This window comes from Zosterops lateralis, assembly GCF_965231275.1.
Source record: "Zosterops lateralis genome assembly, chromosome: 3".
Classification (NCBI taxonomy): Eukaryota; Metazoa; Chordata; class Aves; order Passeriformes; family Zosteropidae; genus Zosterops; species Zosterops lateralis.
The window spans coordinates 20,116,122-20,138,571 of record NC_139764.1 but is presented as its reverse complement, the minus strand read 5'-3'; the positions used below and the strand labels follow the sequence as shown (position 1 = coordinate 20,138,571).

Genomic DNA, 22,450 nt, shown 5'->3' with positions numbered 1-22,450 from the left:
GAACTTTCTAGTAACAATTTGCTCTCTCAGCAATTGACAGCATGTCAATCAGCCTTCTGCTTATGGCACTAACAATGGGGTTTCTCAAGGCATTTTTCCAGGGTTTTATTTTTTCCTGGGGAAACTGCTCTCTACATGTTCCCTTAGCCCAAGCTGACACCAGGCCCTAAATCATCAGTCCATGCACATTTGAATACTGCCCCCAAGGTGTCTGCTTTTCTCCTATATCGTTCCTAGGCTTGATGTACCAGGTTCCTCCAGCCCATGGTGGCTCAGAGCACTCTCCTCTGTGACCAGGCACTTTGGAGCCCTTTGGAGCCACTTTATTTGTGCTTGGGAGGTCTGCCCTCAGGCTCATTTTGCAGGGGCTATCTGTGGTAGTCCTTGCTTTGCCCAGGAGTCGGAATTGCGCTGAAAAGATGGCTCCCCTGTGATGACAGGCAACTTTATTTCAATTACTAAATCAACTCAAGTGTTTGTGTGCACAGAGGAGCAAAATGTGGTCAGGACAGAGCAGGCTTTTGACCCTGAGGCTACCTTTGGATCATCAGGCATTCCCCCAGCAGGAAACACTTGCTGTGCACTGCATCACACCATTGATGCTGCCCATCCTGGAGCTCAAGAATAAGCCACTTTAAATATTCTTTCTGCCCATGTGGACCAGGATCCAGTCATAGAAGTACTGAGTAGAGGTGTAGATTCCAGGCCGCCTTGCTTTGCCACAGCTTTTTCCCCAGCTGGTCACTCCAACAACCCACCAGGAGTCACTATGGTTGTCCTGGCACATGAGAGGACCACCACTGTCACCCTGAAATAGAGCAGAGATAATTAAGGTGGTGTTGCCAGCAATGGGGTTGTTTCCTCTCTCACAGCCAGAGTTGCATTCAGGTGCTTGAGTCTCCAGAGGCTTGGCTGTGAATGGCTTGGGGTCCTGTAGGGTAGGGCTCTCTCTGCCCTCTCTGCACAAGGCTCCTGGATGTGCAGAGGATGGATGTTTGGCACCTGGACCTCGGCACTGCCAAGAGCATCAGCTGGGCTTTCTGGGCTTTCTGGCACAAGGGGGGCACTGGGCAAGCAGGAGTGGATGGGGAGTGTGTGGGAAGCCCCCCCAGCAGTTGGAGGGAGCTGGGGCTGGGAGGGTGACTGAGTGGCCGGGCAAAGCAGGGCCCTGGGCTGTGTTGGGGTGGTGCTGCCAGGGCTGCTGGTGCTGCTGGGGCTGAGAGGCTCCTGACATGCTCTTACCTGGCAGGTGTCGATGCTGCCCTCTGGGTAACCAGCACACAAGTTGTAGGGGTGGACTTTCCCTGAGTACCAGAAGCTGCTGTTGCAGAGCTGGAGATTAATGATGCGCACCTTAGCCTCCTGCAGGCGATCACTCGGGCTTTTATCTACGAGCAGAGAGAGAAAAAGCCCCCAGCAGCTCTTCCCAGTTCTCCTTCCTTTTCTGGGGGAAATCCCTTTCCCTGCAATTTGGCTTTCCCTTTGCAGAGGCACTGGGGCACTGTGTCCCTGTTGCCTGCCTTTGGGGAGCAGGCCAGGCCCATCTCTGCACAGGGGTGCATCCTGCAGCCTGGCTTTGACTTCTGCTGTGGGGAAGCCCAAACCCTCTCCCCAGTGCACATAGCTGACTCCCAAAAGGAGTCCTGCTTGGGAACTCACTTTTTGCAGAGGTGGCACCCCAGCCAGCCACCCAGCAGGTGTGCTTCTCTGACACTGACACTCCTAGGATAGGGTCAGCCACACAGGCCAGCTGGATGTAGGGGCTGCACTCGACAGGCTTGCTCAGTTGCAGCAAGGCAATGTCATAGCTCATGTCACGTCTCTCATAGTTTTTGTGACGCAGTAACTTCTTAATCCGGCGCACTTGTGCCCCAGGGCCCGGCTGAGTCAATTGTGTGGCCCCAATCACTACGTACAGCATGCTGGTGTTACTGGAAGTCAAATGGAGAGAGGGCTGAGAGGTACAGAGCCATGTGCCACAGCAGCCCAGCAGTTGCCACACCTCTGCTTGGCAAGGCAGAGAGGGAGCAGTGCTCTGGCAGGTGCCAGTGCCCTCACACACATTAGGCTGAGGGAATGTCAAGCTGGAAGCTGCTAGAAAGCCTTGGCACAATCCCAGGCTTCTCATGAGCAGTGTGGCAGTTGGGGCTGCCTGAGAGGAAAGGGGATGGGAGTAGCAGGTGGTGGTGCTGACAGGGCACTTGCTGGTGTGGCAAGGATGTCCCTATTTCCTGCCCCCTCTTACAAAAGGACGTCGAAGCAGTGGGCTGCTGTGAGGACCCAGTCTGCCCTGATGAGAGACCCTCCGCAGAAATGATTTGTGCCTGGTATCCTGGGATGCTGGATGCTGACCATCCATGGCCAGGCCCCTGGCTTGGCATCTGTACCACCAACAATGCGTGTCATGCTGTAGTCAGGAGTTATGGAGTCAGACACCATGGGTCGGAGGCCGCAAGTCCATCTGCAAGCAGAAAGTCATTTTCATGCTGCTGCATGGCCTGCTGTGGCTCAGCCTGAAGTTCAGCCCTCTGCCCTCCCCACAAGGGCTTGCATGCACAGCAGGCCAGGGAAGCCCATGGGGTTTATCTCTGTCCAAGGAACTGTGAGGCTTCCCCATGGTGGGTAGGAAGCTGTGGCCCAGCCATGGGGGACAGGTGGGCCCCCTCCAGGGAAGGCCCCAACTGTTGCCGTGGCTCCCTCCCAGGGCCTGGGGCCACTTACCCACAGTTGTCCCATATCCCAAGTGCCATCCCGGCCACAGTCAACAGGACAAGGAGGCTGAGCCAATTCATGGCTGCCAGAGGCACGTGTCAGCTGCCAGCACTGAGGGCTCCGTGCAGCAGCACAGCCACAGCCGCAGTGCCCGCAGCAGCCGTGCTGCCCTCGGCCCCAGGGCTGATGTCATGGAGGGGTGGGTTCTGTGTTCTGGGCACTGTAGCCTGTGTCAAGGGGGCCCACTTGGGCAAGGGCAAGTCAAGGAGGCATAGAATGGTTTGGGTTGGAAGGCAGCTTGGAGATCATCTAGCTCCATCCCCCTGCCATTGGCAGGGAGGGTTAGCACTAGGGATGCCAGGGAGGTATAGGGAGGGTCTTGTATTAGATCCAGTTTTCCAGAGTGTCCTGAGCATGGCTTGAGAGAAATTCTTGCATGAAGCCAGGCCAGTTCCTCAAGACCACCACAGTCCAGAATTCCTTCCAATAATCTCATCTAAAGCTACCCTCTGTCAATCTAAAGCCATTGCTCTTGTCCTTTAGGACCTGCCCTTGTAAGAAAGCTCTCTGCTGCTGTCTTTAGGCCCCTCTTCTTGCAGGATGAGGCTGTGCAGTCTCTGGGACAGGCAGTGGCTGAGGAATCCATTTGGGGCAGGGAGCTGGGTGTGCAGCTGCAGTGCCAGCTGCAGCTTGAGCTCTGGCTGGTGGGAGCCTGGGACCAGAGACTGCACACCCTTTGCATAACAGAGGGCACAGGGAGCTGTGGCACAGGCCAGGGATTTGCATGGACAGTGAGTGCTGCAGCAGGGGCCAGTGGCTTATTATGGAATGAGACATCTGCAATTCTGCTGGGGAAACCATGGGGGCTGAACAGGTATGGAAACCTGCTCCAACTGGGTGAGAGTGGCATAGGTAGGGAATCAAACAGGGCACCTCTCAGCTTGCTGGAGTCACCCTTACCTCTGGAATGGTCACACAGGGGAGTTTCCTCAGCACTATGGCAGCCCAGATACCATAGAGCAGTATCCTTGGAGCCTCCTTCCTCCAAACATGCAACAATTGGCAGCAGGTGAGTTCACCTGGAATCTTTACAGTAGGAAGAAGCCAAAGGATGACTGTTACAATTCCATGTGCAGAGTCTGTGTAAATTATAAGCCTGGAATTGAGCCTCTCTATTGTTGTGACATTTGCTGCAGGTTTGGTGAAGTCATGGGTAGTGGGTGGAGAAGGTGTGTGCAGCATGATCAGTGTAAGGTGGCCACAGAGGACTTGTGGAGGCCCCCATAAGGCAGAAGGTGGGGGCCTTGCTAGGATGCTCGAGTCTCTGCTCAAAGGGCTTTGGAGACAGGCACAGGTAGAACCCTGTGTCCCTCATGCAACACAACGGGTGTGAGAGGACACACAGAAGGGGGTGGAAGTCCCTCCCTGGCATGCAAGAAGGGGTTTCACATCCCTTATGGTTTTTGATATGATGGGAAATATCCTTATCATAGTTCAGAGGATGCCTGTGTTTGAGGTTGTGCAACACTGACAGAAATTCTTAAGGGTAGCAGAATTTTGCAAAGATAGAGCAATAAGATTGTGCCAGAGTGATTGGGTGACACTAAGCTGGTCTGCTCACTAGCCAGGGTAATGGCTATTCCCAGCCCTGAGTGACACTTTTGGTCTCAGTGTCCTTAGTGAGCAAGCAGCCCCTGACTTAAGCCAGGGTGGCAGGGGCCAGTACAGATGACAGATGTGGAGTGGTTGTTCTCAGCACAGCCCATCTTGATTAACACAAAGGGAAGAGTGCCATGTGCCATGAGACAGGACTCCATTGGCCCGGAACACAAGAGAATGTTCTTGGCACATGGCTTCCCCAAGGCAATCCAGGGTCCTATACAATTTCCCTCTGCTCCCAGTATCAAAGTTTGATTGAAAGGGTATAAAATTAGGGAGAGTATTTGTACAGTTTGTATATAATTTGTAAATTAGTGAGTTGAGAAAAGAAGTTTCTTACTATCCTGTGGTGATTATGTGCAGCACTCAGACAAAGAAGCACAGCAACCTGTAATTTGTGTCTGTGCAGCTGGATTTTTGACTGCTCCTTCTCTCCACTAGCCAGACTTATACAGCCCTCTTATCTTCCTTTGCTCCTCCCTGTCTCTGCCCTTGTCTACTTCCAAATATGGACCCAAGCCCAGGGATCTTTTCCCTGTGGCTCCCAGGTTGGCCCTGCCTGTGAACAGCCTTGGTGTAGCAGCTGCAGTTGGCCCACTCACCTTGGCCTTCCATGGCATTCCTGGTGTGCTCTCCTACTGTTCCTGCCAGGTTCCTCTCCCCACAATGCCCCCAGCTCTTGCTTTGAGTTTCTATGAAGTGTGACCACTTGGCACATTAATCCCCCTTTTCCTGGCTGTGAACTCTGGCTCTGCCTCAGGGCACTGCCACTCCAGTCAGGAGCCAAGAGTTTCCCTTGTCATGACTGGGACTTTCCCGGATCTGTTCCCTTAGGCCAGGCTGACACCAGGCCCTAAAATCATCAGCCCATGGGCATTTGAGCACTGCCCCCAAGGTGTCTGCTTTTGTCGTATCCCCTTCCAAGGCTTGGTGTACCAGGTTCCTCCAGCCCATGGTGGCTCAGAGCACTCTCCTCTCTGACCAGGCACTTTGCAGCCCTTTGGAGCCACTCTGTCCCTTTGTGCCTCAGGCTCATTCTGCATGTGCTGAATGTGGCACTTGTTGCCTTTCCTGAAAGTTGGAACTACACTGAAAAGATGGTTCCCTGTGAACAAAGACAACTTTATTTCAACAACTAAATCAATTTGAGTGTCTCCCTGCACACAGGAGAGAAGTGTGGTCAGGACAGAGCAGGGTTTTGACACTGAGGCTGCCTCTGGATCAGCAGGCATTGCCCTAGCAGAAAAACACTTGCTGTGCACTGCAGTGTGCCCTTGATGCTCCTCATGCTGGTGCTCAAGAAGCACTTTCAATTGTCTTCAGGCCAATGTGGACCCCAATCCAGTCATAGAAGTATTGAGTGGAGGTGTAGACTCCAGGCAGCCTTGCTCTGGCACAGCCTCTTCCCCAGCTGGTCACTCCAACAATCCAGAAGTAGTCACTGTCTTTCTCTTGGCACATGAGAGGACCACCACTGTCACCCTGAAATAGAGCAGAGAGGATTTAAGGTGGTGTTGGTGGCCCCTGCCAGCACTGAGGCTGTCTCCTCCTCTCTCACAGCCCCTGCCAGAGGTGCATTCCAGGCAGAGGAAGGCTCTGCTCAGGGGCTGGAGCCTCCAGAGACTTGGCTGTGAATGGCTTGGGGTCCTACAGGGTAGGGCTCTCTCTGTCCTCCCTGCACAAGACTCCTGGATGTGCAGAGATGGACATTTGTCACCAGGATCTCTGCACTGCCAAGAACATTAGCTGGGCTTTCTGGCACAAGGGGGGCACTGGGCAAGCAGGAGTGGATGGGGAGTGTGTGGGAAGCCCCCCCAGCAGTTGGAGGGAGCTGGGGCTGGGAGGGTGACTGAGTGGCCGGGCAAAGCAGGGCCCTGGGCTGTGTTGGGGTGGTGCTGCCAGGGCTGCTGGTGCTGCTGGGGCTGAGAGGCTCATGCTCCTACCTGGCAGGTGTCGATGTTGCCCTGTGGGTAACCAGCACACACGTTGTGGGTGTGGATTTTCCCTGCATACCAGTGGCTGCTGTTGCAGAGCTTGAGATCGATGAGCTGGACCTTGGCCTCCTGGAGGACATCACTTGAGTTTTGAGCTGTGAGTAGAGAAAGGAATGAGCCCCCTTAGCTTCTTGCCAATTATGCTCCACTGCTTGGTGGGATCCCCTTCCCTAGGATTTGGCTTTCCCTCTGCAGAGGCACTGGGGCACTGTGTCCCTGCTGCCTGCATTTGGGGAGCAGGCCAGGCCCATCTCTGCACAGGGGTACATCCTGCAGCCTGGCTTTGGCCTCTGCTCTGAAAAAGCCCAAACCCTCTCCCCAGGGTGCTGAGATGGCTCAGGAGTCACCCTTGGGAACTCACCTCTTGCAGTGGTGGCACCCCAGCCAGCCACCCAGCAATTCTCCAACTCTGACAAGCTTATTGTGGGGTCAGCCACACAGGCCAGCTGTGTGTAGGGGCTACAGTCAACAGGCTTGCTCAGTTGCAGCAAGGCAATATCATTACTTTTGTCTGTCTTATTATAGTGTTCATGACGCACTAACTTCTTAATCCTGCGCAGTTGTGCTCCAGGTCCCGGCTTAGTCAACTGAGTGGCCCCAATCACCAGATACACCATGCTAGTTTTCCTGGAAGGCAGATGGAGAGAGGGCTGAGAGGGAGCACAGCCATGTGCCACAGCAGCCCAGCAGTTGCCAGACCTCTGTTTGGCAAGGCAGAGAGGGAGCAGTGCTCTGGCAGGTGCCAGTACCCTCACACACATTAGGCTGGGGGAATGTTAAGCTGGAGGCTGCTGGAAAGCCTTGGCACAAGCTCAGGCTTCTCATGAGCAGTGTGGCAGTGGGGCTGCCTGAGAGGAAAGGGGATGGGAGTAGCAGGTGGTGCTGCTGACAGGGCACCTGCTGGTGTTGTGGGGATGTCCCCATTTCCATCATCTTACTTGACAGGGTCGAAGCAGTGGGCTGCTGTGAGAACCCAATCAGCAGTGATGAGAGAACCTCCACACAGATGTCTTGTGCCTGGTATCCCAGGATGCTTAAGGCTGACGATCCAGGGCCAGGCCCCTGGCTTGGCATCTGCACCACCCACAACACGTGTTATGTTTTCATCATCATCCAGGAATTCATACTCATACACCATGGGTCGGAGCCCACATATCTCTCTGCAAGCAGAAAGTCATTTCCATGCTGCTGCATGGCCTGCTGTGGCTCAGCCTGAAGCTCAGCCCTCTGCCCTCCCCACAGGGGCTTGCACACACAGCAGGCCAGGGGAGCCCATGGGATGGGCCAGCACCTGGCTGCTGACAAGGTGGGAAGCTGTGGCCGGGCCACGGGGGACAGGGAAGGCTCCAAATGTTGCCGTGTCTCCCTCCCAGGGCCTGGGGCCACTTACCCGCAGTTTTCCCCTATGACATGTGCCATCCCGGCCACGGTCAGCAGGACGAGGAGGCCGAGCCAATTCATGGCTGCCAGAGGCACGTGTCAGCTGCCAGCACTGAGGGCTCCGTGCAGCAGCACAGCCACAGCCGCAGTGCCCGCAGCAGCCGCGCTGCCCGTGGTGCCCTCGGCCCCGGGGCTGATGTCACAGAGGGGGGCGTTCCGTGTCCGGGGCACTCTGGGGGCCTGTGCAACCGGGGCCACTGCGGGAGGGCCAGCATTGAATCCATGGGCCAGAGAATGGTTTGGGGTGGAAGGCAGCTTGGAGATCATCTAGCACTGACCCCCTTGCCTTGGGCATGGAGAGATGGCTTGCACTAGACCCACTTGTCCAGAGCCTGGCTCAGAAACTGTCCTTGAACACTCTGAGGAATGAGGCATCCACAGCTTCTCTGGACAACCCATGCCTTTGCCTCAGTACCATCACAGTCAAGAATTCCTTCCAATCATCTCATCTAAAGCTACTGTTATAAATGCAATGGCAAATATCGGGTTAATAAATGACAATTTATTAACAACAGAATATCGAACACCAGAAAAATGAGAAAACCACAAAATAGGACAATATCAGCACCGCGCTGGGTGGATAGGGGTCCACACACCAGGGTGCAAGACGCCCAAATCCATGCCGGTGCAGCTTTCAGTCCACCGTTTTATCGGATTTTTCTGCCCTTAGGCAGTCCAGGTGTCCAGGGTGGGCTGAATAGTCCAAATTTCTTTTCAATGGCCTTCCCGGATCTTGTCGAGTCCCGTTGTTCCATTCCGGGAAAGTTCTTTTCTTATGTCAATTTCACAGGTCAGTCTTATGTTGATTTCAGTTTGCATGTTGTGCCAGGGAGTTGATGAAATCTGCATCGTCGTCAAGAAGGAATTTCTCCTTGCATTGGCGAGGAAGTGATTCTTATCAAGGTTGGCCAGAGTCTTTGTCTAGTCTGATGATTCTTATCCTGTTTCACAACTGAAGCCGTGCAGGCTGAGGGGGGGAACGCTTTGCTTTACACTTTATTAACATTGCTCTTATTATACATCGGATTATTATTTCATACACGAATTTTTACCCCAAATTTATTACACTACCCTCTGTCAATCTAAAGCCATTGCTCTTGTCCTTTAGGACCTGCCCTTGTAAGAAAGCTCTCTGCTGCTGTCTTTAGGCCCCTCTTCTTGCAGGATGAGGCTGTGCAGTCTCTGGGGCAGGCAATGCTGAGTAATCCATTTGGGGCAGGGAGCTGGGTGTGCAGCTGCAGTGCCAGCTGCAGCTTGAGCTCTGGCTGGTGGGAGCCTGGGACCAGAGACTGCACACCCTTTGCATGACAGAGGGCACAGGGAGCTGTGGCACAGGCCAGGGATTTGCATGGACAGTGAGTGCTGCAGTAGGAGCCGGTGGCTTATTATGGAATGTGACATCTGCGAGTCTGCTGGGGGAATCCTGAGGTTGAATGGGTATGGATACCTGCTCTGACTGGGTGAGAGAGGTGTGGGTAGCCAATCAAACAGGGCACCCATCAGCTTCCTGGCACCACCATCTGTGCCTACTGAATGGTCACAGAGGGGTTTCCCCAGCATTTTGGCAGTCCAGATGGGACCTTAGGGCACCACTGCTGGAGCATTTGAACAACCTTGGTGTTGCAGCTGCTGTTGGCCCACTCACCTTGGCCTTCCATGGTATTCCTGGTGTGCTCTCCTACTGTTCCTGCCAGGTTCCTCTCCCCACAATGCCCCCAGCTCTTGATTTGAGTGTCTGTGAAGTGTGACCACCTGGCACATCAATCCCTCTTCACTACCTGTGAACTCTGGCTCTGCCTCAGGGCACTGCCACTCCAGTCAGGAGCCAGGAGTTTCCCTTGTCATGACTGGGACTTTCCCAGATCTGTTCCCTTAGGCCAGGCTGACACCAGGCCCTAAATCATCAGCCCATGGGCATTTGAGCACTGCCCCCAAGGTGTCTGCTTTTGTCCTATCCCCTTCCTAGGCTTGGTGTACCAGGTTCCTCCAGCCCATGGTGGCTCAGAGCACTCTCCTCTCTGACCAGGCACACTGGTGCTCTTTGGAGCCACTCTGTCCCTTTGTGCCTGGCAGGTCTGCCCTCAGGCTCATTCTGCAGCTGCCAATTCTGGTAGTCGTTGCTTTGCCCAGGAGTTGGAACTACACTGAAAAGATGGTTCTCTGTGACCACAGGAAGCTTTACTTCAAACACTAAGTCATCTCCAGTGCCTGCCTGCACACGGGAGAGGATTATGGGCAGGGCAAAGCAGGGTTTTGACACTGAGGCTTTGGATCAGCAGGCATTGCCCCATCAGGAAACACTTGCTGTGCACTGCAGTGTGCCCTGGATCCTGTCCACCTTGGAGCTCAAGAAGCACTTCCAAATGGGCTCAGCCCCATCTGTGTCAGCATCCAGTCATAGAAGTATTGAGTGGAGGTGTAGACTCCAGGCAGCCTTGCTCTGGCACAGCCTCTTCCCCAGCTGGTCACTCCAATAACCCACCAGGAGTCAGAATTGTTGTCCTGGCACATGAGAGGACCACCACTGTCACCCTGAAATAGAGCAGGGAGGATTTAAGGTGGTGTTGGTGGCCCCTGCCAGCACTGAGGCTGTCTCCTCTTCTCTCACAGCCCCTGCCAGAGGTGCATTCCAGGCAGAGGAAGGCTCTGCTCAGGGGCTGGAGCCTCCAGATGCTTGGCTGTGAATGGCTTGGGGTCCTGTAGGGTAGGGCTCTCTCTGTCCTCCCTGCACAAGTCTCCTGGATGTGCAGAGGATGGACATTTGTCACCAGGATCTCTGCACTGCCAAGAACATTAGCTGGGCTTTCTGGGCTTTCTGGCACAAGGGGGACACTGGACAAGCAGGAGTGGATGGGGAGTGTGTGGTAAGCCCCCCAGCAGTTGGAGGGAGCTGGGGCTGGGAGGGTGACTGAGTGGCCGGGCAAAGCAGGACCCTGGGCTGTGTTGGGGTGGTGCTGCCAGGGCTGCTGGTGCTGCTGGGGCTGAGAGGCTCATGCTCCTACCTGGCAGGTGTCGATGTTGCCCTCTGGGTAACCAGCACACAAGTTGTGGGTGCGAATTTTCCCTGCATACCAGTGGCTGCTGTTGCAGAGCTTGAGATCGATGAGCTGGACCTTGGCCTCCTGGAGGTGATCACTTGTGTCTTCACCTGTGAGCAGAGAAAGGAACGAATCCCTCACCAGCTCCTTGCCAGTTCTCCCCCTGCCCAGTCTGAAGGGGATATCCTACCCTAGGTGGCATTCCCTCTGCAGAGGCACTGGGGCACTGTGTCCCTGCTGCCTGCCTTTGGGGAGCATGCCAGGCCCATCTCTTCAGAGGGTACATCCTGCAGTCTGACTTTGGCCTCTGATGTAACGAAGTTCAAGCCATCTCTCCAGTGCACTGAGCTTGCTCTGCAGGCAGGAGTCCCTCTTGGAAACTCACCTCCTTCTGTGATTGCTCCCCAGCCAGCAATCCAGCAGTTTTGCAGCTCCGAGGTTCTTATAGTGGGGTCAGCCACACAGGCCAGCTGGATGTAGGGGCTGCAGTCGACAGGCTCGTTCAGCTCCAGTAGGGCAATATCATTAATTATAGCACTTCTCTCATAGTTTTCGTGAAGAAATAGGTTCTTAATCTTACGCACTTGTGCCTCAGGGCCCGGCTGAGTCAACTGAGTGGCCCCAATCACCACCTTCAGTATGCCGATTTTCCTTGAAGGCAGATGGAGAGAGGGCTGAGAGGGAGCAGAGCTGTGTGCCACAGCAGCCCAGCAGCTGCCAGACCTCTGTTTGGCAAGGCAGAGAGGGAGCAGTGCTCTGGCAGGTGCCGGTGCCCTCACACACATTAGTCTGAGGGAATGTCAAGCTGGAGGCTGCTAGAAAGCCTTGGCACAATCTCAGGCTTCTCATGAGCAGTGTGGCAGCTGGGCTGCCTGAGAGGAAAGGGGATGGGAGTAGCAGGTGGTGCTGCTGACAGGGCACCTGCTGGTGTTGTGGGGATTTCCCCATTCCCTGCTCCTCCTTACTTGATCTGGTCAAAGCAGTGGGCTGCTGTGAGGACCCACTGCGTGCTGATGAGAGACCCTCCACACCAATGCCCCGTCTCTGCTACCCAGGGGTGCTGGATGCTGACAATCCAAGGCCAGGCCCCTGGCTTGGCACCTGTGCCACCAACAATGCGTGTCATGCCATAGTCTGGAGTTATGGAGTCAGACACCATGGGTCGGAGGCCACAAGTCCATCTGGAAGCAGAAAGTCATTTCCATGCTGCTGCATGGCCTGCTGTGGCTCAGCCTGAAGCTCAGCCCTCTGCCCACACACAGCAGACCAGGGAAGCCCATGGGGTGTGTGTCTGTCCAAGGAACTGTGAGGGTTCCCCATGGTGGATGGGAAGCTGTGGCCCAGCCATGGGGGACAGGTGTCTCCCTCCCAGGGCCTGGGGCCACTTACCCACAGGTGTTCTGTATGCTGTGGGCCAGGCTGGCCACGGTCAGCAGGACGAGGAGGCCGAGCCAATTCATGGCTGCCAGAGGCACGTGTCAGCTGCCAGCACTGAGGGCTCTGTGCAGCTGCTCAGCCACAGCCCCAGTGCCCAGGGCCAAGGGCAGCAGGGCTGATGTCACAGAGGGGTGGGTTCCATGTTCTGGGCTTTGTGGAGATATGTGGCATGGGAGCCCATGGAGGGAGGAACAACCCTGAATCAAGAAACCATAGAATGGTTTGCGGTGCAAGGGACCTTGGAGGTCCTTGGACACCCCTGCTGTTGGGAGAGAGGGAGAGCTGGCAGTAGACCTCGTTGCTCAGAGCCTGGCTCAGAAACTTGTTCCTCAAACACTTTAAGGATTGGGCACCCACAGCTGCTCTGGGCAACCTATGTTGGTGCCTCAGCAACCTCACAGTTCAAGAATTTCTCCCTAATATCTAATATAAACCTCCTCTCTCTCATTTGAAGCCTTTCCCTCAATATCTAATATAAACCTCCTCTCTCTCATTTGAAGCCTTTCTCTCTTGTCATTTCTTTGTTGACCCCAAACAAATCATTACCTGCATTTCATAAAGTGGAAATCTGTATGTAGCCTGACTATGCAATTTTGTAAACTGCAGTAAGCCCTTTTTTTTTGGCAGGATGTATGCCAATGCAAATTATTGTTCTTACTGGAAATGTATTGTTAATTTTGGCTATTAAGTGTTTATCTGAATGTCTTTAGGAACTTTGCTTAAAATTAAGGCAGATGGTTTTCAAAGTAGTTTTTTTTTTTCTGTAGCCATCCACATATGTATAATGAATCATTAAAATTAGGAACTATTGAAGTTATAACAAACACATGAAGGTTTTTTCTGTGCCCAAAGTGTTAATATGAGTTTATCTGTACTCAAGACTGTCTTGAAATATCAGATTATTTGTTGAGTATTCATTGCCTTATTTTATGCTTTCATTGGTATCTTGGTAGTTCTTAACTTGATTTCTTCACGTACAGCAAACCAGGCTGGGATGTGACAGTCTAACACTGTTCACTGTTCTTTAATAAGGAAAATCTTCATAATGTGCTGAAAGCTTCATTAAAGAATGACAAACCGTATTGCTAATTTCATTTCTTGCATACTCTTTATTAATTCAGTTGACATTACTAATGACTGTGCATGTTATAATTCTAAAGTGTCACTAAAAAGTTTTCTTTACAGGCTTTACAAGTTTAGTTAGAGGATCTGCAAATCCAGCAGCTTCTTGTCTCAGCTTTTCCCACACCGGGGGGAAAACACTGTGACCTTGTTTTTGAAGAGTATCCTTCCTATTGCTCCACATCATGTAATTCTACACTGTTCATAAAAACAGGATTGAACAACTCCGTATTGAATAATCACAGGATTATTCATCTGCTAAAATTCAAGTCTAAGCTGTGTACTACCTGAGGAGCCACGGATTTGAAATGTAAACACAAATTGTTCCTGTAGTCACCAAGGGCAAAATTTCTGCACCCTGATTACTTGTTCTGGGTACAGAGGAAAAGAGATGGACTTTCTAGCGCTCTTTAATTCAATACCACCTACCTCATTGTGGGGCTGTGGTTTCAGCAGGAAATCTGCAGTGCTGGAAGAAAGCTCCTCATCTTTTTGCCAGGCTTGTGGAAGAGGTTGGGACTGTGTGGCTGCTCAGCACCCAGATAAAGCTGCCATGGCAACTGTAGAGCCCCATGGCTGCCACCTCAGGTGTATTTATATAGAATGAATTATTCACCATGACACATTATTAGAGGAAATATCTTAACTAGTATAAAAGTTAAAACTACCAGTAGTGTATGGTACAGGATAGCATAGTGCACTATATCAAAGCAATTATATTAAAGCTAGCAAAAAGAAACAATGCCAGGCTCTCTTTCTTTGGGGAGTGTTTGTTCCATGCTGAATACCCTCTTGTGGGTATTGCCTCTTTTGTCCCCTTTTTTATTGGTACTGTGTTTCTTACAAGTTTTTCAGTAAAATTGTAATTTCTGCCTGTGGTCTGGCCAAGTGTTTTGTCACTTGTTGGAAGAGAGTGGAGGAGGAGGTGCCGTTCAGTGGGGTTAACTTTCCTGCTGGGTTTTGAACTGGTACATCACTACAACAAAAAGAACAGCTGAAGACATTAAAAAGTTGTCAGAGTAAATTAAAGCCAGTTTCTCTGCAAATCTCACAGGGGAATTTCTGGAGTTTATAACCTGTTACAGCCTGTGCCTTTAGGACAATCCAACTGGAGCCCACTTTGGCATGAACCTTCTCTTAGTAAAAACTTGTTTAATCTTAGAAGGTATTTAAAGACCATGTAGAAGACTTAGACCACCAACTAAACTTGCAGAATAACTTGGACTTTCTCACTTATTTCTGTCTTTAGCTACATAAGACACACATTGTTATCTATCACATAAAAGAGCCTGTGAGAAAACAAGAAACAGAAATCTTATATACATATATATATGTGTGTGTGTGTGTGTACATATAAAGGCTAGTCAAGTAAGATCCATTAAAAGATTCATCAGGTCTAATGCGCAGGGGAATTTGTGTTTCCTGGGGGCCCAGAAAACATCCCTTGGTGTTCTTCCCACACATTCTTGTCTCTCCTTACCCAAAAAGGAGGTTTTGGGGGCGGCAGGTCAGCTGTCAGCATTGTACCAATGTCACTACACAGCAAATCTCAATCATCAAAATCGCTGCTGTCACTCACATGCCGCCACTGTGTCCAGAGGAGGAATAGAAACGGGTTGACATGAAATCTAAATAAAAGCTTTGTATTTACAAGAGCAATAAAAGAACAATTGCAAGAGCAATAAAGACTGAATGAAACCCTATTCTCACTAACCGTGAAGGGTGTTTTCTATTCATCAAAGTAACATGGGGCGTGCTGGTTCATCTTTATGCCTGGATGGTGAAATCGAGCTGAGGGAGTTGGGGTTGTTTAGCCTAGAAAAAAGGAGGTTTAGGGGTGACCTCACAGCTCTTACATCTACCTGAGAGGAGCCTGTGGGAAGGTGGGCTATGACCTCTTTTCCCAGGCAGCCAGCGACAGGGCAAGAGTAAATGACCTCAAGGTGCAGCAGGGAAGGATACGTCGGGAAGAATTCTGCACAGAATGTGTGATTGAACATAGTGAACATTGGAATGGGCCGCTCGGGATGACGGCACGTCCAACATTCCCTATTCCCTCCTCCCTCCCTCCTTCCCTCCTCCCTCAGCGCCGCCCCCGGCCCCGCCCGGCCCCGCCCTCCCCGGTGGCGCGGGAGCGGCGCATGCGCGGTGCGCGGGGCCGCGCCGGGCCTGGGGGAAGTGCCCGAGCGTTTCCGGGTTGGGCGGCGGCGGCGGCACCGGGAGCATGTCCTGCGCCCTCGTCCCCTTCGCCCACTTCCAGGACCTGGACTTGGCCCGCGACTTCCTGAGCCCGCACCGCCGCCAGAGCAGCGCCGCGGCCGGCAAGGAGAGCGGTGAGTGCGGGGCGCGGGGCCCGCCCGGCTCGGGGGTGTCGGTGCGGCCCCGCCAGCCCCGGGATGGGGCCGCTCTTGTGGCCGCGGCTGCCACATATTCAGCCGCCAAGTCGGGCTTTGCCGGTGCCCAGCTGTTCGCTGATGTCGCTCCTTAGCCCGTACTGTGGAGGTGAAGTTCTTCGGCCGCTGACCCTGCCTGCCCCAAACTTTACAAGTTTGTAGGTTTCTTGCTGGGGGTGCGGCCGTGTGAGGACGCTCGCATAGAGACAGAACACGTTGTGCATGCAGGGTTAGGTAGGAATGCAGAGCGTGCGCTAAAGGTTTAGCTTGGCAGCTTAAATTAAAAGACAGCGAATCTTAAAGCAGTGACTGTATGGAGTTGTGGAGCAGGTCTCTGCTGTGTGAGGCAGCGCACAGTGCAGGCGGAGCTGCCTAACACACAGGCTGCCTTCTCAACAGATCCGTGCCCGGGATAGAAACCACAGGGAATTGAAACACTATTTAGTGTATTGGTTACTGCATACTGTGTTAACTGTGCACTCTGTGTGTGGGTGAATATAAAAATATAACCCCCCCAATATATACAAATTATGTCTGGCCGATGTGTTTTGGTTTCTGGCAACAATAGGGAAGGAAAGTGTTTGAGGAGGTTAATGAGGATGCTTGTAAAAATCCTCACAGCTGTGGACAGAGCTTTAAGAGAAATCATCGAGGTGCTTATTTTAAAAGCTTAAAATGCCTGTGGGGGAATTAGAAGAGGGGAGATCATAGGATGGTTTGTGTTTGAAGTGACCTTTGAAGTTAAACTACTCCAACCCCCTGCCATGAGCAGGGACACTTCTCACCAGACCAGGCTGGTCAAAGCCCCATCCAGCCTGTCTTAGAACACTCCCTGAGATTGGCATTCACAGCTTCTCTGAGCAACCTGTTCTAGTGCCTCATCTTCTTTGTTATAAAAATATTTTCTTCCTAATATACGATATAAACCCATTCCCCATTTAAAACCATTAGTCCTTATCTTGTAGCTACAAGTCCTGTTAAAAGATGACACAACAATGGTTAAAAACTTTTAAAAGTACATTATATGTTCAGCTAGTTAATTTTGCCACTAAAACTCTGCAAAACTTCTGGTAAAAAAGTTTTCTGCTGCTGCTTGTTCTGTAACTTTAATAGATTTTGAAAAATGCATAATGAGTTCCATATGGCTTTTCTTTGGTATCATCTGTGTCTAAAAGAGGGATTCTCTTAGTAGCTCTAGGATAGTTAATAAGTGTAATAGTTAGATGTTAGTATCTCTGTAATTCTGAAGATAAAAACAAAGGATTGGAATGTGTTTGTGTTTCTAAAAGTAGGTGTTGAAAGAAGTTAAAATATTTTTCTCTTATTTGATGGTACATGAAAGGCGTCCATGTAAAATAACTTAGATTTTTTTATTGGGCTGGATTTATCAAATGGCAGCCATGAAGGGAAAGTGTTTAGTATGTTGTAAAACTACCAAAATAATAGAAGCAAAGAAGATGAATGTTCCAAAATGTGCTGCTGTTCCATTTTAATGAGTGGGTTGTCTTCTGGACTATTTTTATATTTGCTTATTCAGTCATTGAGGCAGAAGTGAGTGTTTTTCAAAATAATGCTCATTTAGATTCATTGAGATCTTTTGGAGTTGTGCCTGTAATTTTTTGCTCCACAGCTGTTTTCATGGATCAGGGTACATAAATATAAATGTCAGCAAGTGAGAGTTCCCAAATTGGTTTAGACATAAGATTGTAACTTAGTGATTTTGAAGCAGAATTTCTTGGTGCATTTTTGTTTGACAAGGGAGAAGTGCTGCTACGACTTGAGGAAGTGTCTTAAATTAGAAGTGAGTGAATTGTGCTTTTTATCAGGGATTGCTTTGCTAAAAACTCTTCTGTTGACAGAATGTACTGCTTTAAAACAGTAGTTTAATAAGGTTGCATGTTTAAAAACATGGATTTTAGTCTCGTTTTGTATTTTTACTCTGTAGGGAAAAAATAAAGTCTAGGGTTTCTTGGCTAATAAGTTTAATAGGGAAGATGTTAATTTGCTCTCAAATCAAACTTTAGTTCTAAACTTAAACTGTGTTCATTTTTATGCAAACATAGAGCAGGAAACGTGTCAAAATTCTTAAGTATTTTTTTTTACCTGGGGGTGAGAACCTTCCATTTACTTTCTCTTTTTTTAAAGCTATGCTTCAATTGTGTAAAAACTCTTATTAGTATTTAAAGGTTGTAGTTAAAAATAATGGCTGCCTTAGGGAAATATATATAATAAATATTTTCATTTAACAAAGCACGTTTGAATTAACGAATTATTTTAGTAATGACCTACTGTTTCAAGTGTTTAGTAGAATTTTCAAGAATTCCTTGAAACCTGTCAGGTTTTGGATAACAAATGTATTTTAAAAGGTGCCTCTGGCATCTTCAATGTGTGGGGTTTAGGGTTTTTAGTGGAGGTTGTAGGCCTTGTCTTTTTTTGTTTCTTGGTTATAGAGCAAAGAAGTTTTTAATGCTGTTTTAACTTTGGCCATATTTTAATTCTAACAGAACTAACCAAAATATTTTCTGAGTTTATTTGCTGCAGTAAAATGTAGGGTTATTATTGTAGAAGCATTTTAGCAGTAACATTTTAAATGAAGAGAATTTGCTTGCTTCAGAAAATGCAAGCAGTGTGCATTTTAAAATCATGACGTGATGCTGTGACTTTAATCCAGTTTTGAAGTTAGATGTCTTTAAGTATAAAACCTGTAACTTGTCACGTTGTATTTAAAATAGTATATTTCATTTATATAAAAGTTAATCTAGGTTGTCAATTTCAAATTTAACTTGAAAAGACTTAGCAAAGTGTTGCATAGATTAAAAATACAGGTGTAGGTAAACTAAAAAAAAAAAAAAAAAAAAAAAGAATCTGGATTTTTATTCCAGTCCTTACCCATTATTGTGCTTATACCTCCAGAATCCTCACTTGCCTGATTGCTTCCTTTTTGTCTACACAGACTTGATTTTTTTCCCCTTTCTTTGTCCAGGTAAGCATTTAAACACATTCAACAGCAGAACAAGATCAAGGAAAGCCTCCTATCAACTACAACTTCATTTAAGTTTTTGCTGTAGCCCAACAGATTGTCTAGTTTGTGCACAGGATACACTGGTCTGGCAAAGTGGGGAGGAAGAGAAAGCTCCTCCTCCTCCTCTGAGCCTTGTGTGGAGTCACTTGTGCAGGTGCCTGTTTCCTGCTGGCTCAGTAAACACTGGAAGGAAGGGCTCCTGTGCTTCGTGCTCCTGTTATGCAATCATCTGTTAAAATTGCCACTGATGCCATGCTGGAATCATTTAAGAAATGTTCTCAGACTGAGCTGACCATTGATCTGCCATGAAGCAAAATAGGGCTGTTTTTTATTGTCCATGTTGGGATAGAATAGCAGGCGTTGGGCTGGATCTTGGCTCATGTGCTTTAAGTAAATAAACCTGGTGTTACAGAATGAGCTGCTTAAAGATGCTTCATATGGAGTTCCTATATCTTTATTCTTTAGGGAAAAAAAAAAGGTTTGAGTGCTTTTTCATATTTTCATGAGGAGGACTTAAACAAGCATGAGAATTTAAGAATCTTGGGAAAAGTAATGCTGCTAATGAGGCACAAATCCTCTGTGGTGCCTGAGCCTAGTGGTGTCTGTCTAAGTGGCTCTGAAAACTGCTGTTCTAACTGTGCAAATACTGGGAATAGGAAGTGTTTGCATCACATTTAATTTGACATCTCGCTGTGTTGAAGAGGTTTTGGGCTGCTGTTGGCTGGATCAGGAAACAGCTGTAACAGTCAACAGTTCTCTTACAAAGCTGTCTGAAATAAAGGCATGCACATGAGGGAAAAATCCATCTCATTTGCAATACATGATAAAGCTTTGCAGGCATGATAGCATTTTAGCATTCAGAAATTAATTAATGGATGTTTTCCTGAACAGAGTAGAAAGTAGAGCAAGACAGATAACATTTTCTATAATCTTTATAAATGGAAGAATTTAACTGCAATTTATTTAGAGGACTTATTTGTGTCTCTGTTCTTCTAGCACACTCACAGCTTGAAGTGTGTTTTAAAACATTTTATAGGCTTGATGACAGCAATTCAGCCAGGTAGGACTGCTGCTAGATAAACTGTGGGGGTGTTAAGGTGAAGATGTGCAGATATTTTTAATTCCCAGGTGTGTTTATCTCCCCTTACCTAATGAAATTAATAAGGAAAAAAGGCAGCAACCCCAAACTTGACCTGGAGAGTTCCCAGGCAGTGATATCTCCATTTATGATTGTGGGTTTGTTCTTATTCAAGAGAAGAAAAAAATTGATCCCCTGACCTGAGGGCTTCTTTGGAGCTACGAGGTGTCACTTTGCTGCGTCTTCTTGCATTACAAGTGATGGCTTAAGCCCGTCAGAGAAACTCCTTTCCTAAATCCTGCCTCGTTACATTAACAGCAGCCTGAAAAGTGCTCTTCAGCCCAGTTCCTCCAAACAACATCTTTGGACTTGTACATTTTGCTTTATCTGGATCAGCTGATTTAGTTCAGAAATACAGAAGGCCAGGCTTTTTATTTCAGAGTTGCCAACAAGGTTACAAAGAAAAAAATCCATTATAAAATTAAATTCTAGATAGCATTTAGCATTGGGGTTGTTGTTAACTGCTTCTCTATCAATCTTATTGAATCAGTTATATTGTTATTGAATACTCTTCTGACAAGCTCTTTTTCATTGCCTCTTTAATCAGATCCTCCCTTCCCACATTGTAGTATTTACATTTAGTATTCCTTGCTTTCAGTTTTTCTCTAAAGTGCCATTAAAATACGTGCTCTGCCTGAACTGGGTTACACCTGTACCAGTTAATACATCTCGGATATGGGGAGCAGTAAATGACAGGCTCTCAGCATGTGACAGAATGCTGTCACAGTACTTCATCCAAGTTATCTTCTCACCTGAGGTTCTTGCTGCTTTAACAGCTCCTTTACAGCATAGCCTTCATTCTTTCTTGCTCTAACTTAAGGCATCACTTGAATCTTAGAAAAACTTGGAATACTATGTTGTGTATGTAATCTGTTTCATTTGTTTCCTATGGGCTTTGGTTTTTTTTCCCTGTGGTATTTCAAATTTTGGTTTTGGAGTTAAGTTATAACTGTAACTTTGCACTATTACTTTAAAAAAAAAAATCTATGTAGTACCTGGATTATTTTCAAATTAGTAATTTTTTACTTTGTTGACAGCTATTGTGACCTCTATAAGGAAGAAAAAATGCTCAAGTGGTTGATTTTGTGATTAGGAGGCTAACTTAGTTGTGCTTTTAGGGCTTTTTTCCCCACTTAAGGATGCCTGAAGTGAGAAGAGAGAACAAATATAAAACTAGTCTCAGGAGAGGCTTCCTAGTAATGTTTGTAAAATAGGCTTATGTATTTGTCAGTCCTCTTGTAGAGGAGCTTTGGGAATAAATGCCCTTTGATTCCTGAATAGCAAGAAGATTCTAAGCTGTTTCTAAAATTCCTTGGCCTGAAGAGAAAAGAAACTGCTTCTATTTCTTTTGTAATTATGCAATCCAGTGGTGTCAGAACTGCAGTAAACATGCATGGAAGAAAATCTGCAACTCTCACACTTAAGCAATCATTTCTGGCACTGTTACCTAGTAATGTTTTATATTCATAAAGCCTGGATGGGACTTCATTGTTTGTGTCCAAGTGCCTCTTCCAAAAACCTCCTGCACAGATTTGGAACGTAAATGTGAGGGCAGGAAGGAAAGGCTTCAGCTGCCTGCCCCAGGTCATGGCACTGGCAGTTCTTTGTGCTCAGATGTCTATTCTGTAATTTGGGAAGTGACTAAAAACATCCTTTATATTGAATTTGACCTTTTAAATGCCAGTTAGACCTCAGTGGTCTAGATCTGTTGCTGTTTTTTCTCTCTCCTCTGTTCTTGTCTTTTAAACAAAACATGCTTATAGGTAGAAATTGTTCTTGTGGATATTATGTTTAATGATAAATGTGCTTAAATGAATTTTCTTATGCATTAACACCAGTGTTGCACATGTGCAGCATTTAAACCAGCTCTAAAGTTTCAAATGTGCTGATGCTATATGCTTGAAATTTAAGAATTAAGTGGTTTGTGTAAATCCAGTAGATGAACTTTTATTTTTGCAGTCTGCATAGTAAAGCAAAATCTGGAATGTTACTGCTGCTTTTTCCAAGTAAGGAGGACTGTTTATAAGACATCTGCTACTAGTCATAGATAGAGTTGAATGGAAATAGAGATTTGTGCAGGAAACTTTGATTTTTTTTTTTTTTTTTTTTTTTTTTTTTTCCTGAAGAAGAACTGGAAAAAATTATCATGTTGTAACTGTTTAGGGCTTTCTTAGGCATTGGTTACTAGGTAGTGTGTTATGTTCCACAGTTGCTAGTTTTGATCTGTAATGTTACTGAAGGAAATGGTGGGGGATTTCTTAAACTCTTCATTGGACCCTGTGGACTTGGACTCTCACTTGACCAATCTTATCAAGTGCTGGTGGGTGGGAAAGGCTGTGCAAGCTGGCAGCCTCCATGGAATACTTCATAATTCTTTGGTGAATAACTGGTGCTTTGAGTTACTTTATGACAGTGTCTCCTCTGTCCAGTGTCCCAGGGGTTGCTGTCTATTGTTGAATGTCTTGCTTCACTCTTCATTGCACAGGTGAAATGTC

The 22,450-nt window shown here is 48.3% G+C and overlaps 4 protein-coding genes across 5 annotated transcripts in view; 1 reads left to right on the top strand and 3 right to left on the bottom strand.

The window, feature by feature from the left end:
- Positions 1–634: 634 nt before the first annotated feature.
- On the bottom strand, positions 635–2,750 carry LOC310906747 (acrosin-like; the record flags this gene model as incomplete). The annotated part of the gene is made up of 5 exons (XM_083856203.1): positions 635–808; positions 1,243–1,388; positions 1,660–1,931; positions 2,246–2,461; positions 2,722–2,750. 5 exons carry the CDS (start codon positions 2,748–2,750, stop codon positions 635–637), a joined length of 837 nt encoding a protein of 278 aa, XP_083712329.1.
- Positions 2,751–5,667: 2,917 nt separating this feature from the next.
- Positions 5,668–7,503, bottom strand: LOC310906746 (acrosin-like; the record flags this gene model as incomplete). Its single annotated transcript, XM_083856202.1, has 4 exons — positions 5,668–5,853; positions 6,315–6,460; positions 6,727–6,992; positions 7,304–7,503. The coding sequence occupies 4 exons, from the start codon at positions 7,501–7,503 to the stop codon at positions 5,668–5,670; spliced, it is 798 nt and encodes a 265-aa protein (XP_083712328.1).
- A 2,648-nt stretch (positions 7,504–10,151) lies between these two features.
- On the bottom strand, positions 10,152–12,303 carry LOC310906744 (acrosin-like; the record flags this gene model as incomplete). The annotated part of the gene is made up of 5 exons (XM_083856200.1): positions 10,152–10,337; positions 10,808–10,953; positions 11,229–11,494; positions 11,809–12,024; positions 12,233–12,303. 5 exons carry the CDS (start codon positions 12,301–12,303, stop codon positions 10,152–10,154), a joined length of 885 nt encoding a protein of 294 aa, XP_083712326.1.
- A 3,308-nt stretch (positions 12,304–15,611) lies between these two features.
- RAB3GAP2 (RAB3 GTPase activating non-catalytic protein subunit 2) overlaps positions 15,612–22,450 on the top strand; it is a 43,858-nt gene continuing 37,019 nt past the window's right edge. For both annotated transcript variants that reach the window (XM_083858388.1, XM_083858387.1), the window contains exon 1: positions 15,612–15,735. In XM_083858388.1, coding sequence (XP_083714514.1) covers positions 15,627–15,735 — 109 coding nt within the window. In that variant the 5' untranslated portion in view covers positions 15,612–15,626. The remainder of the gene's footprint in view (positions 15,736–22,450) is intronic.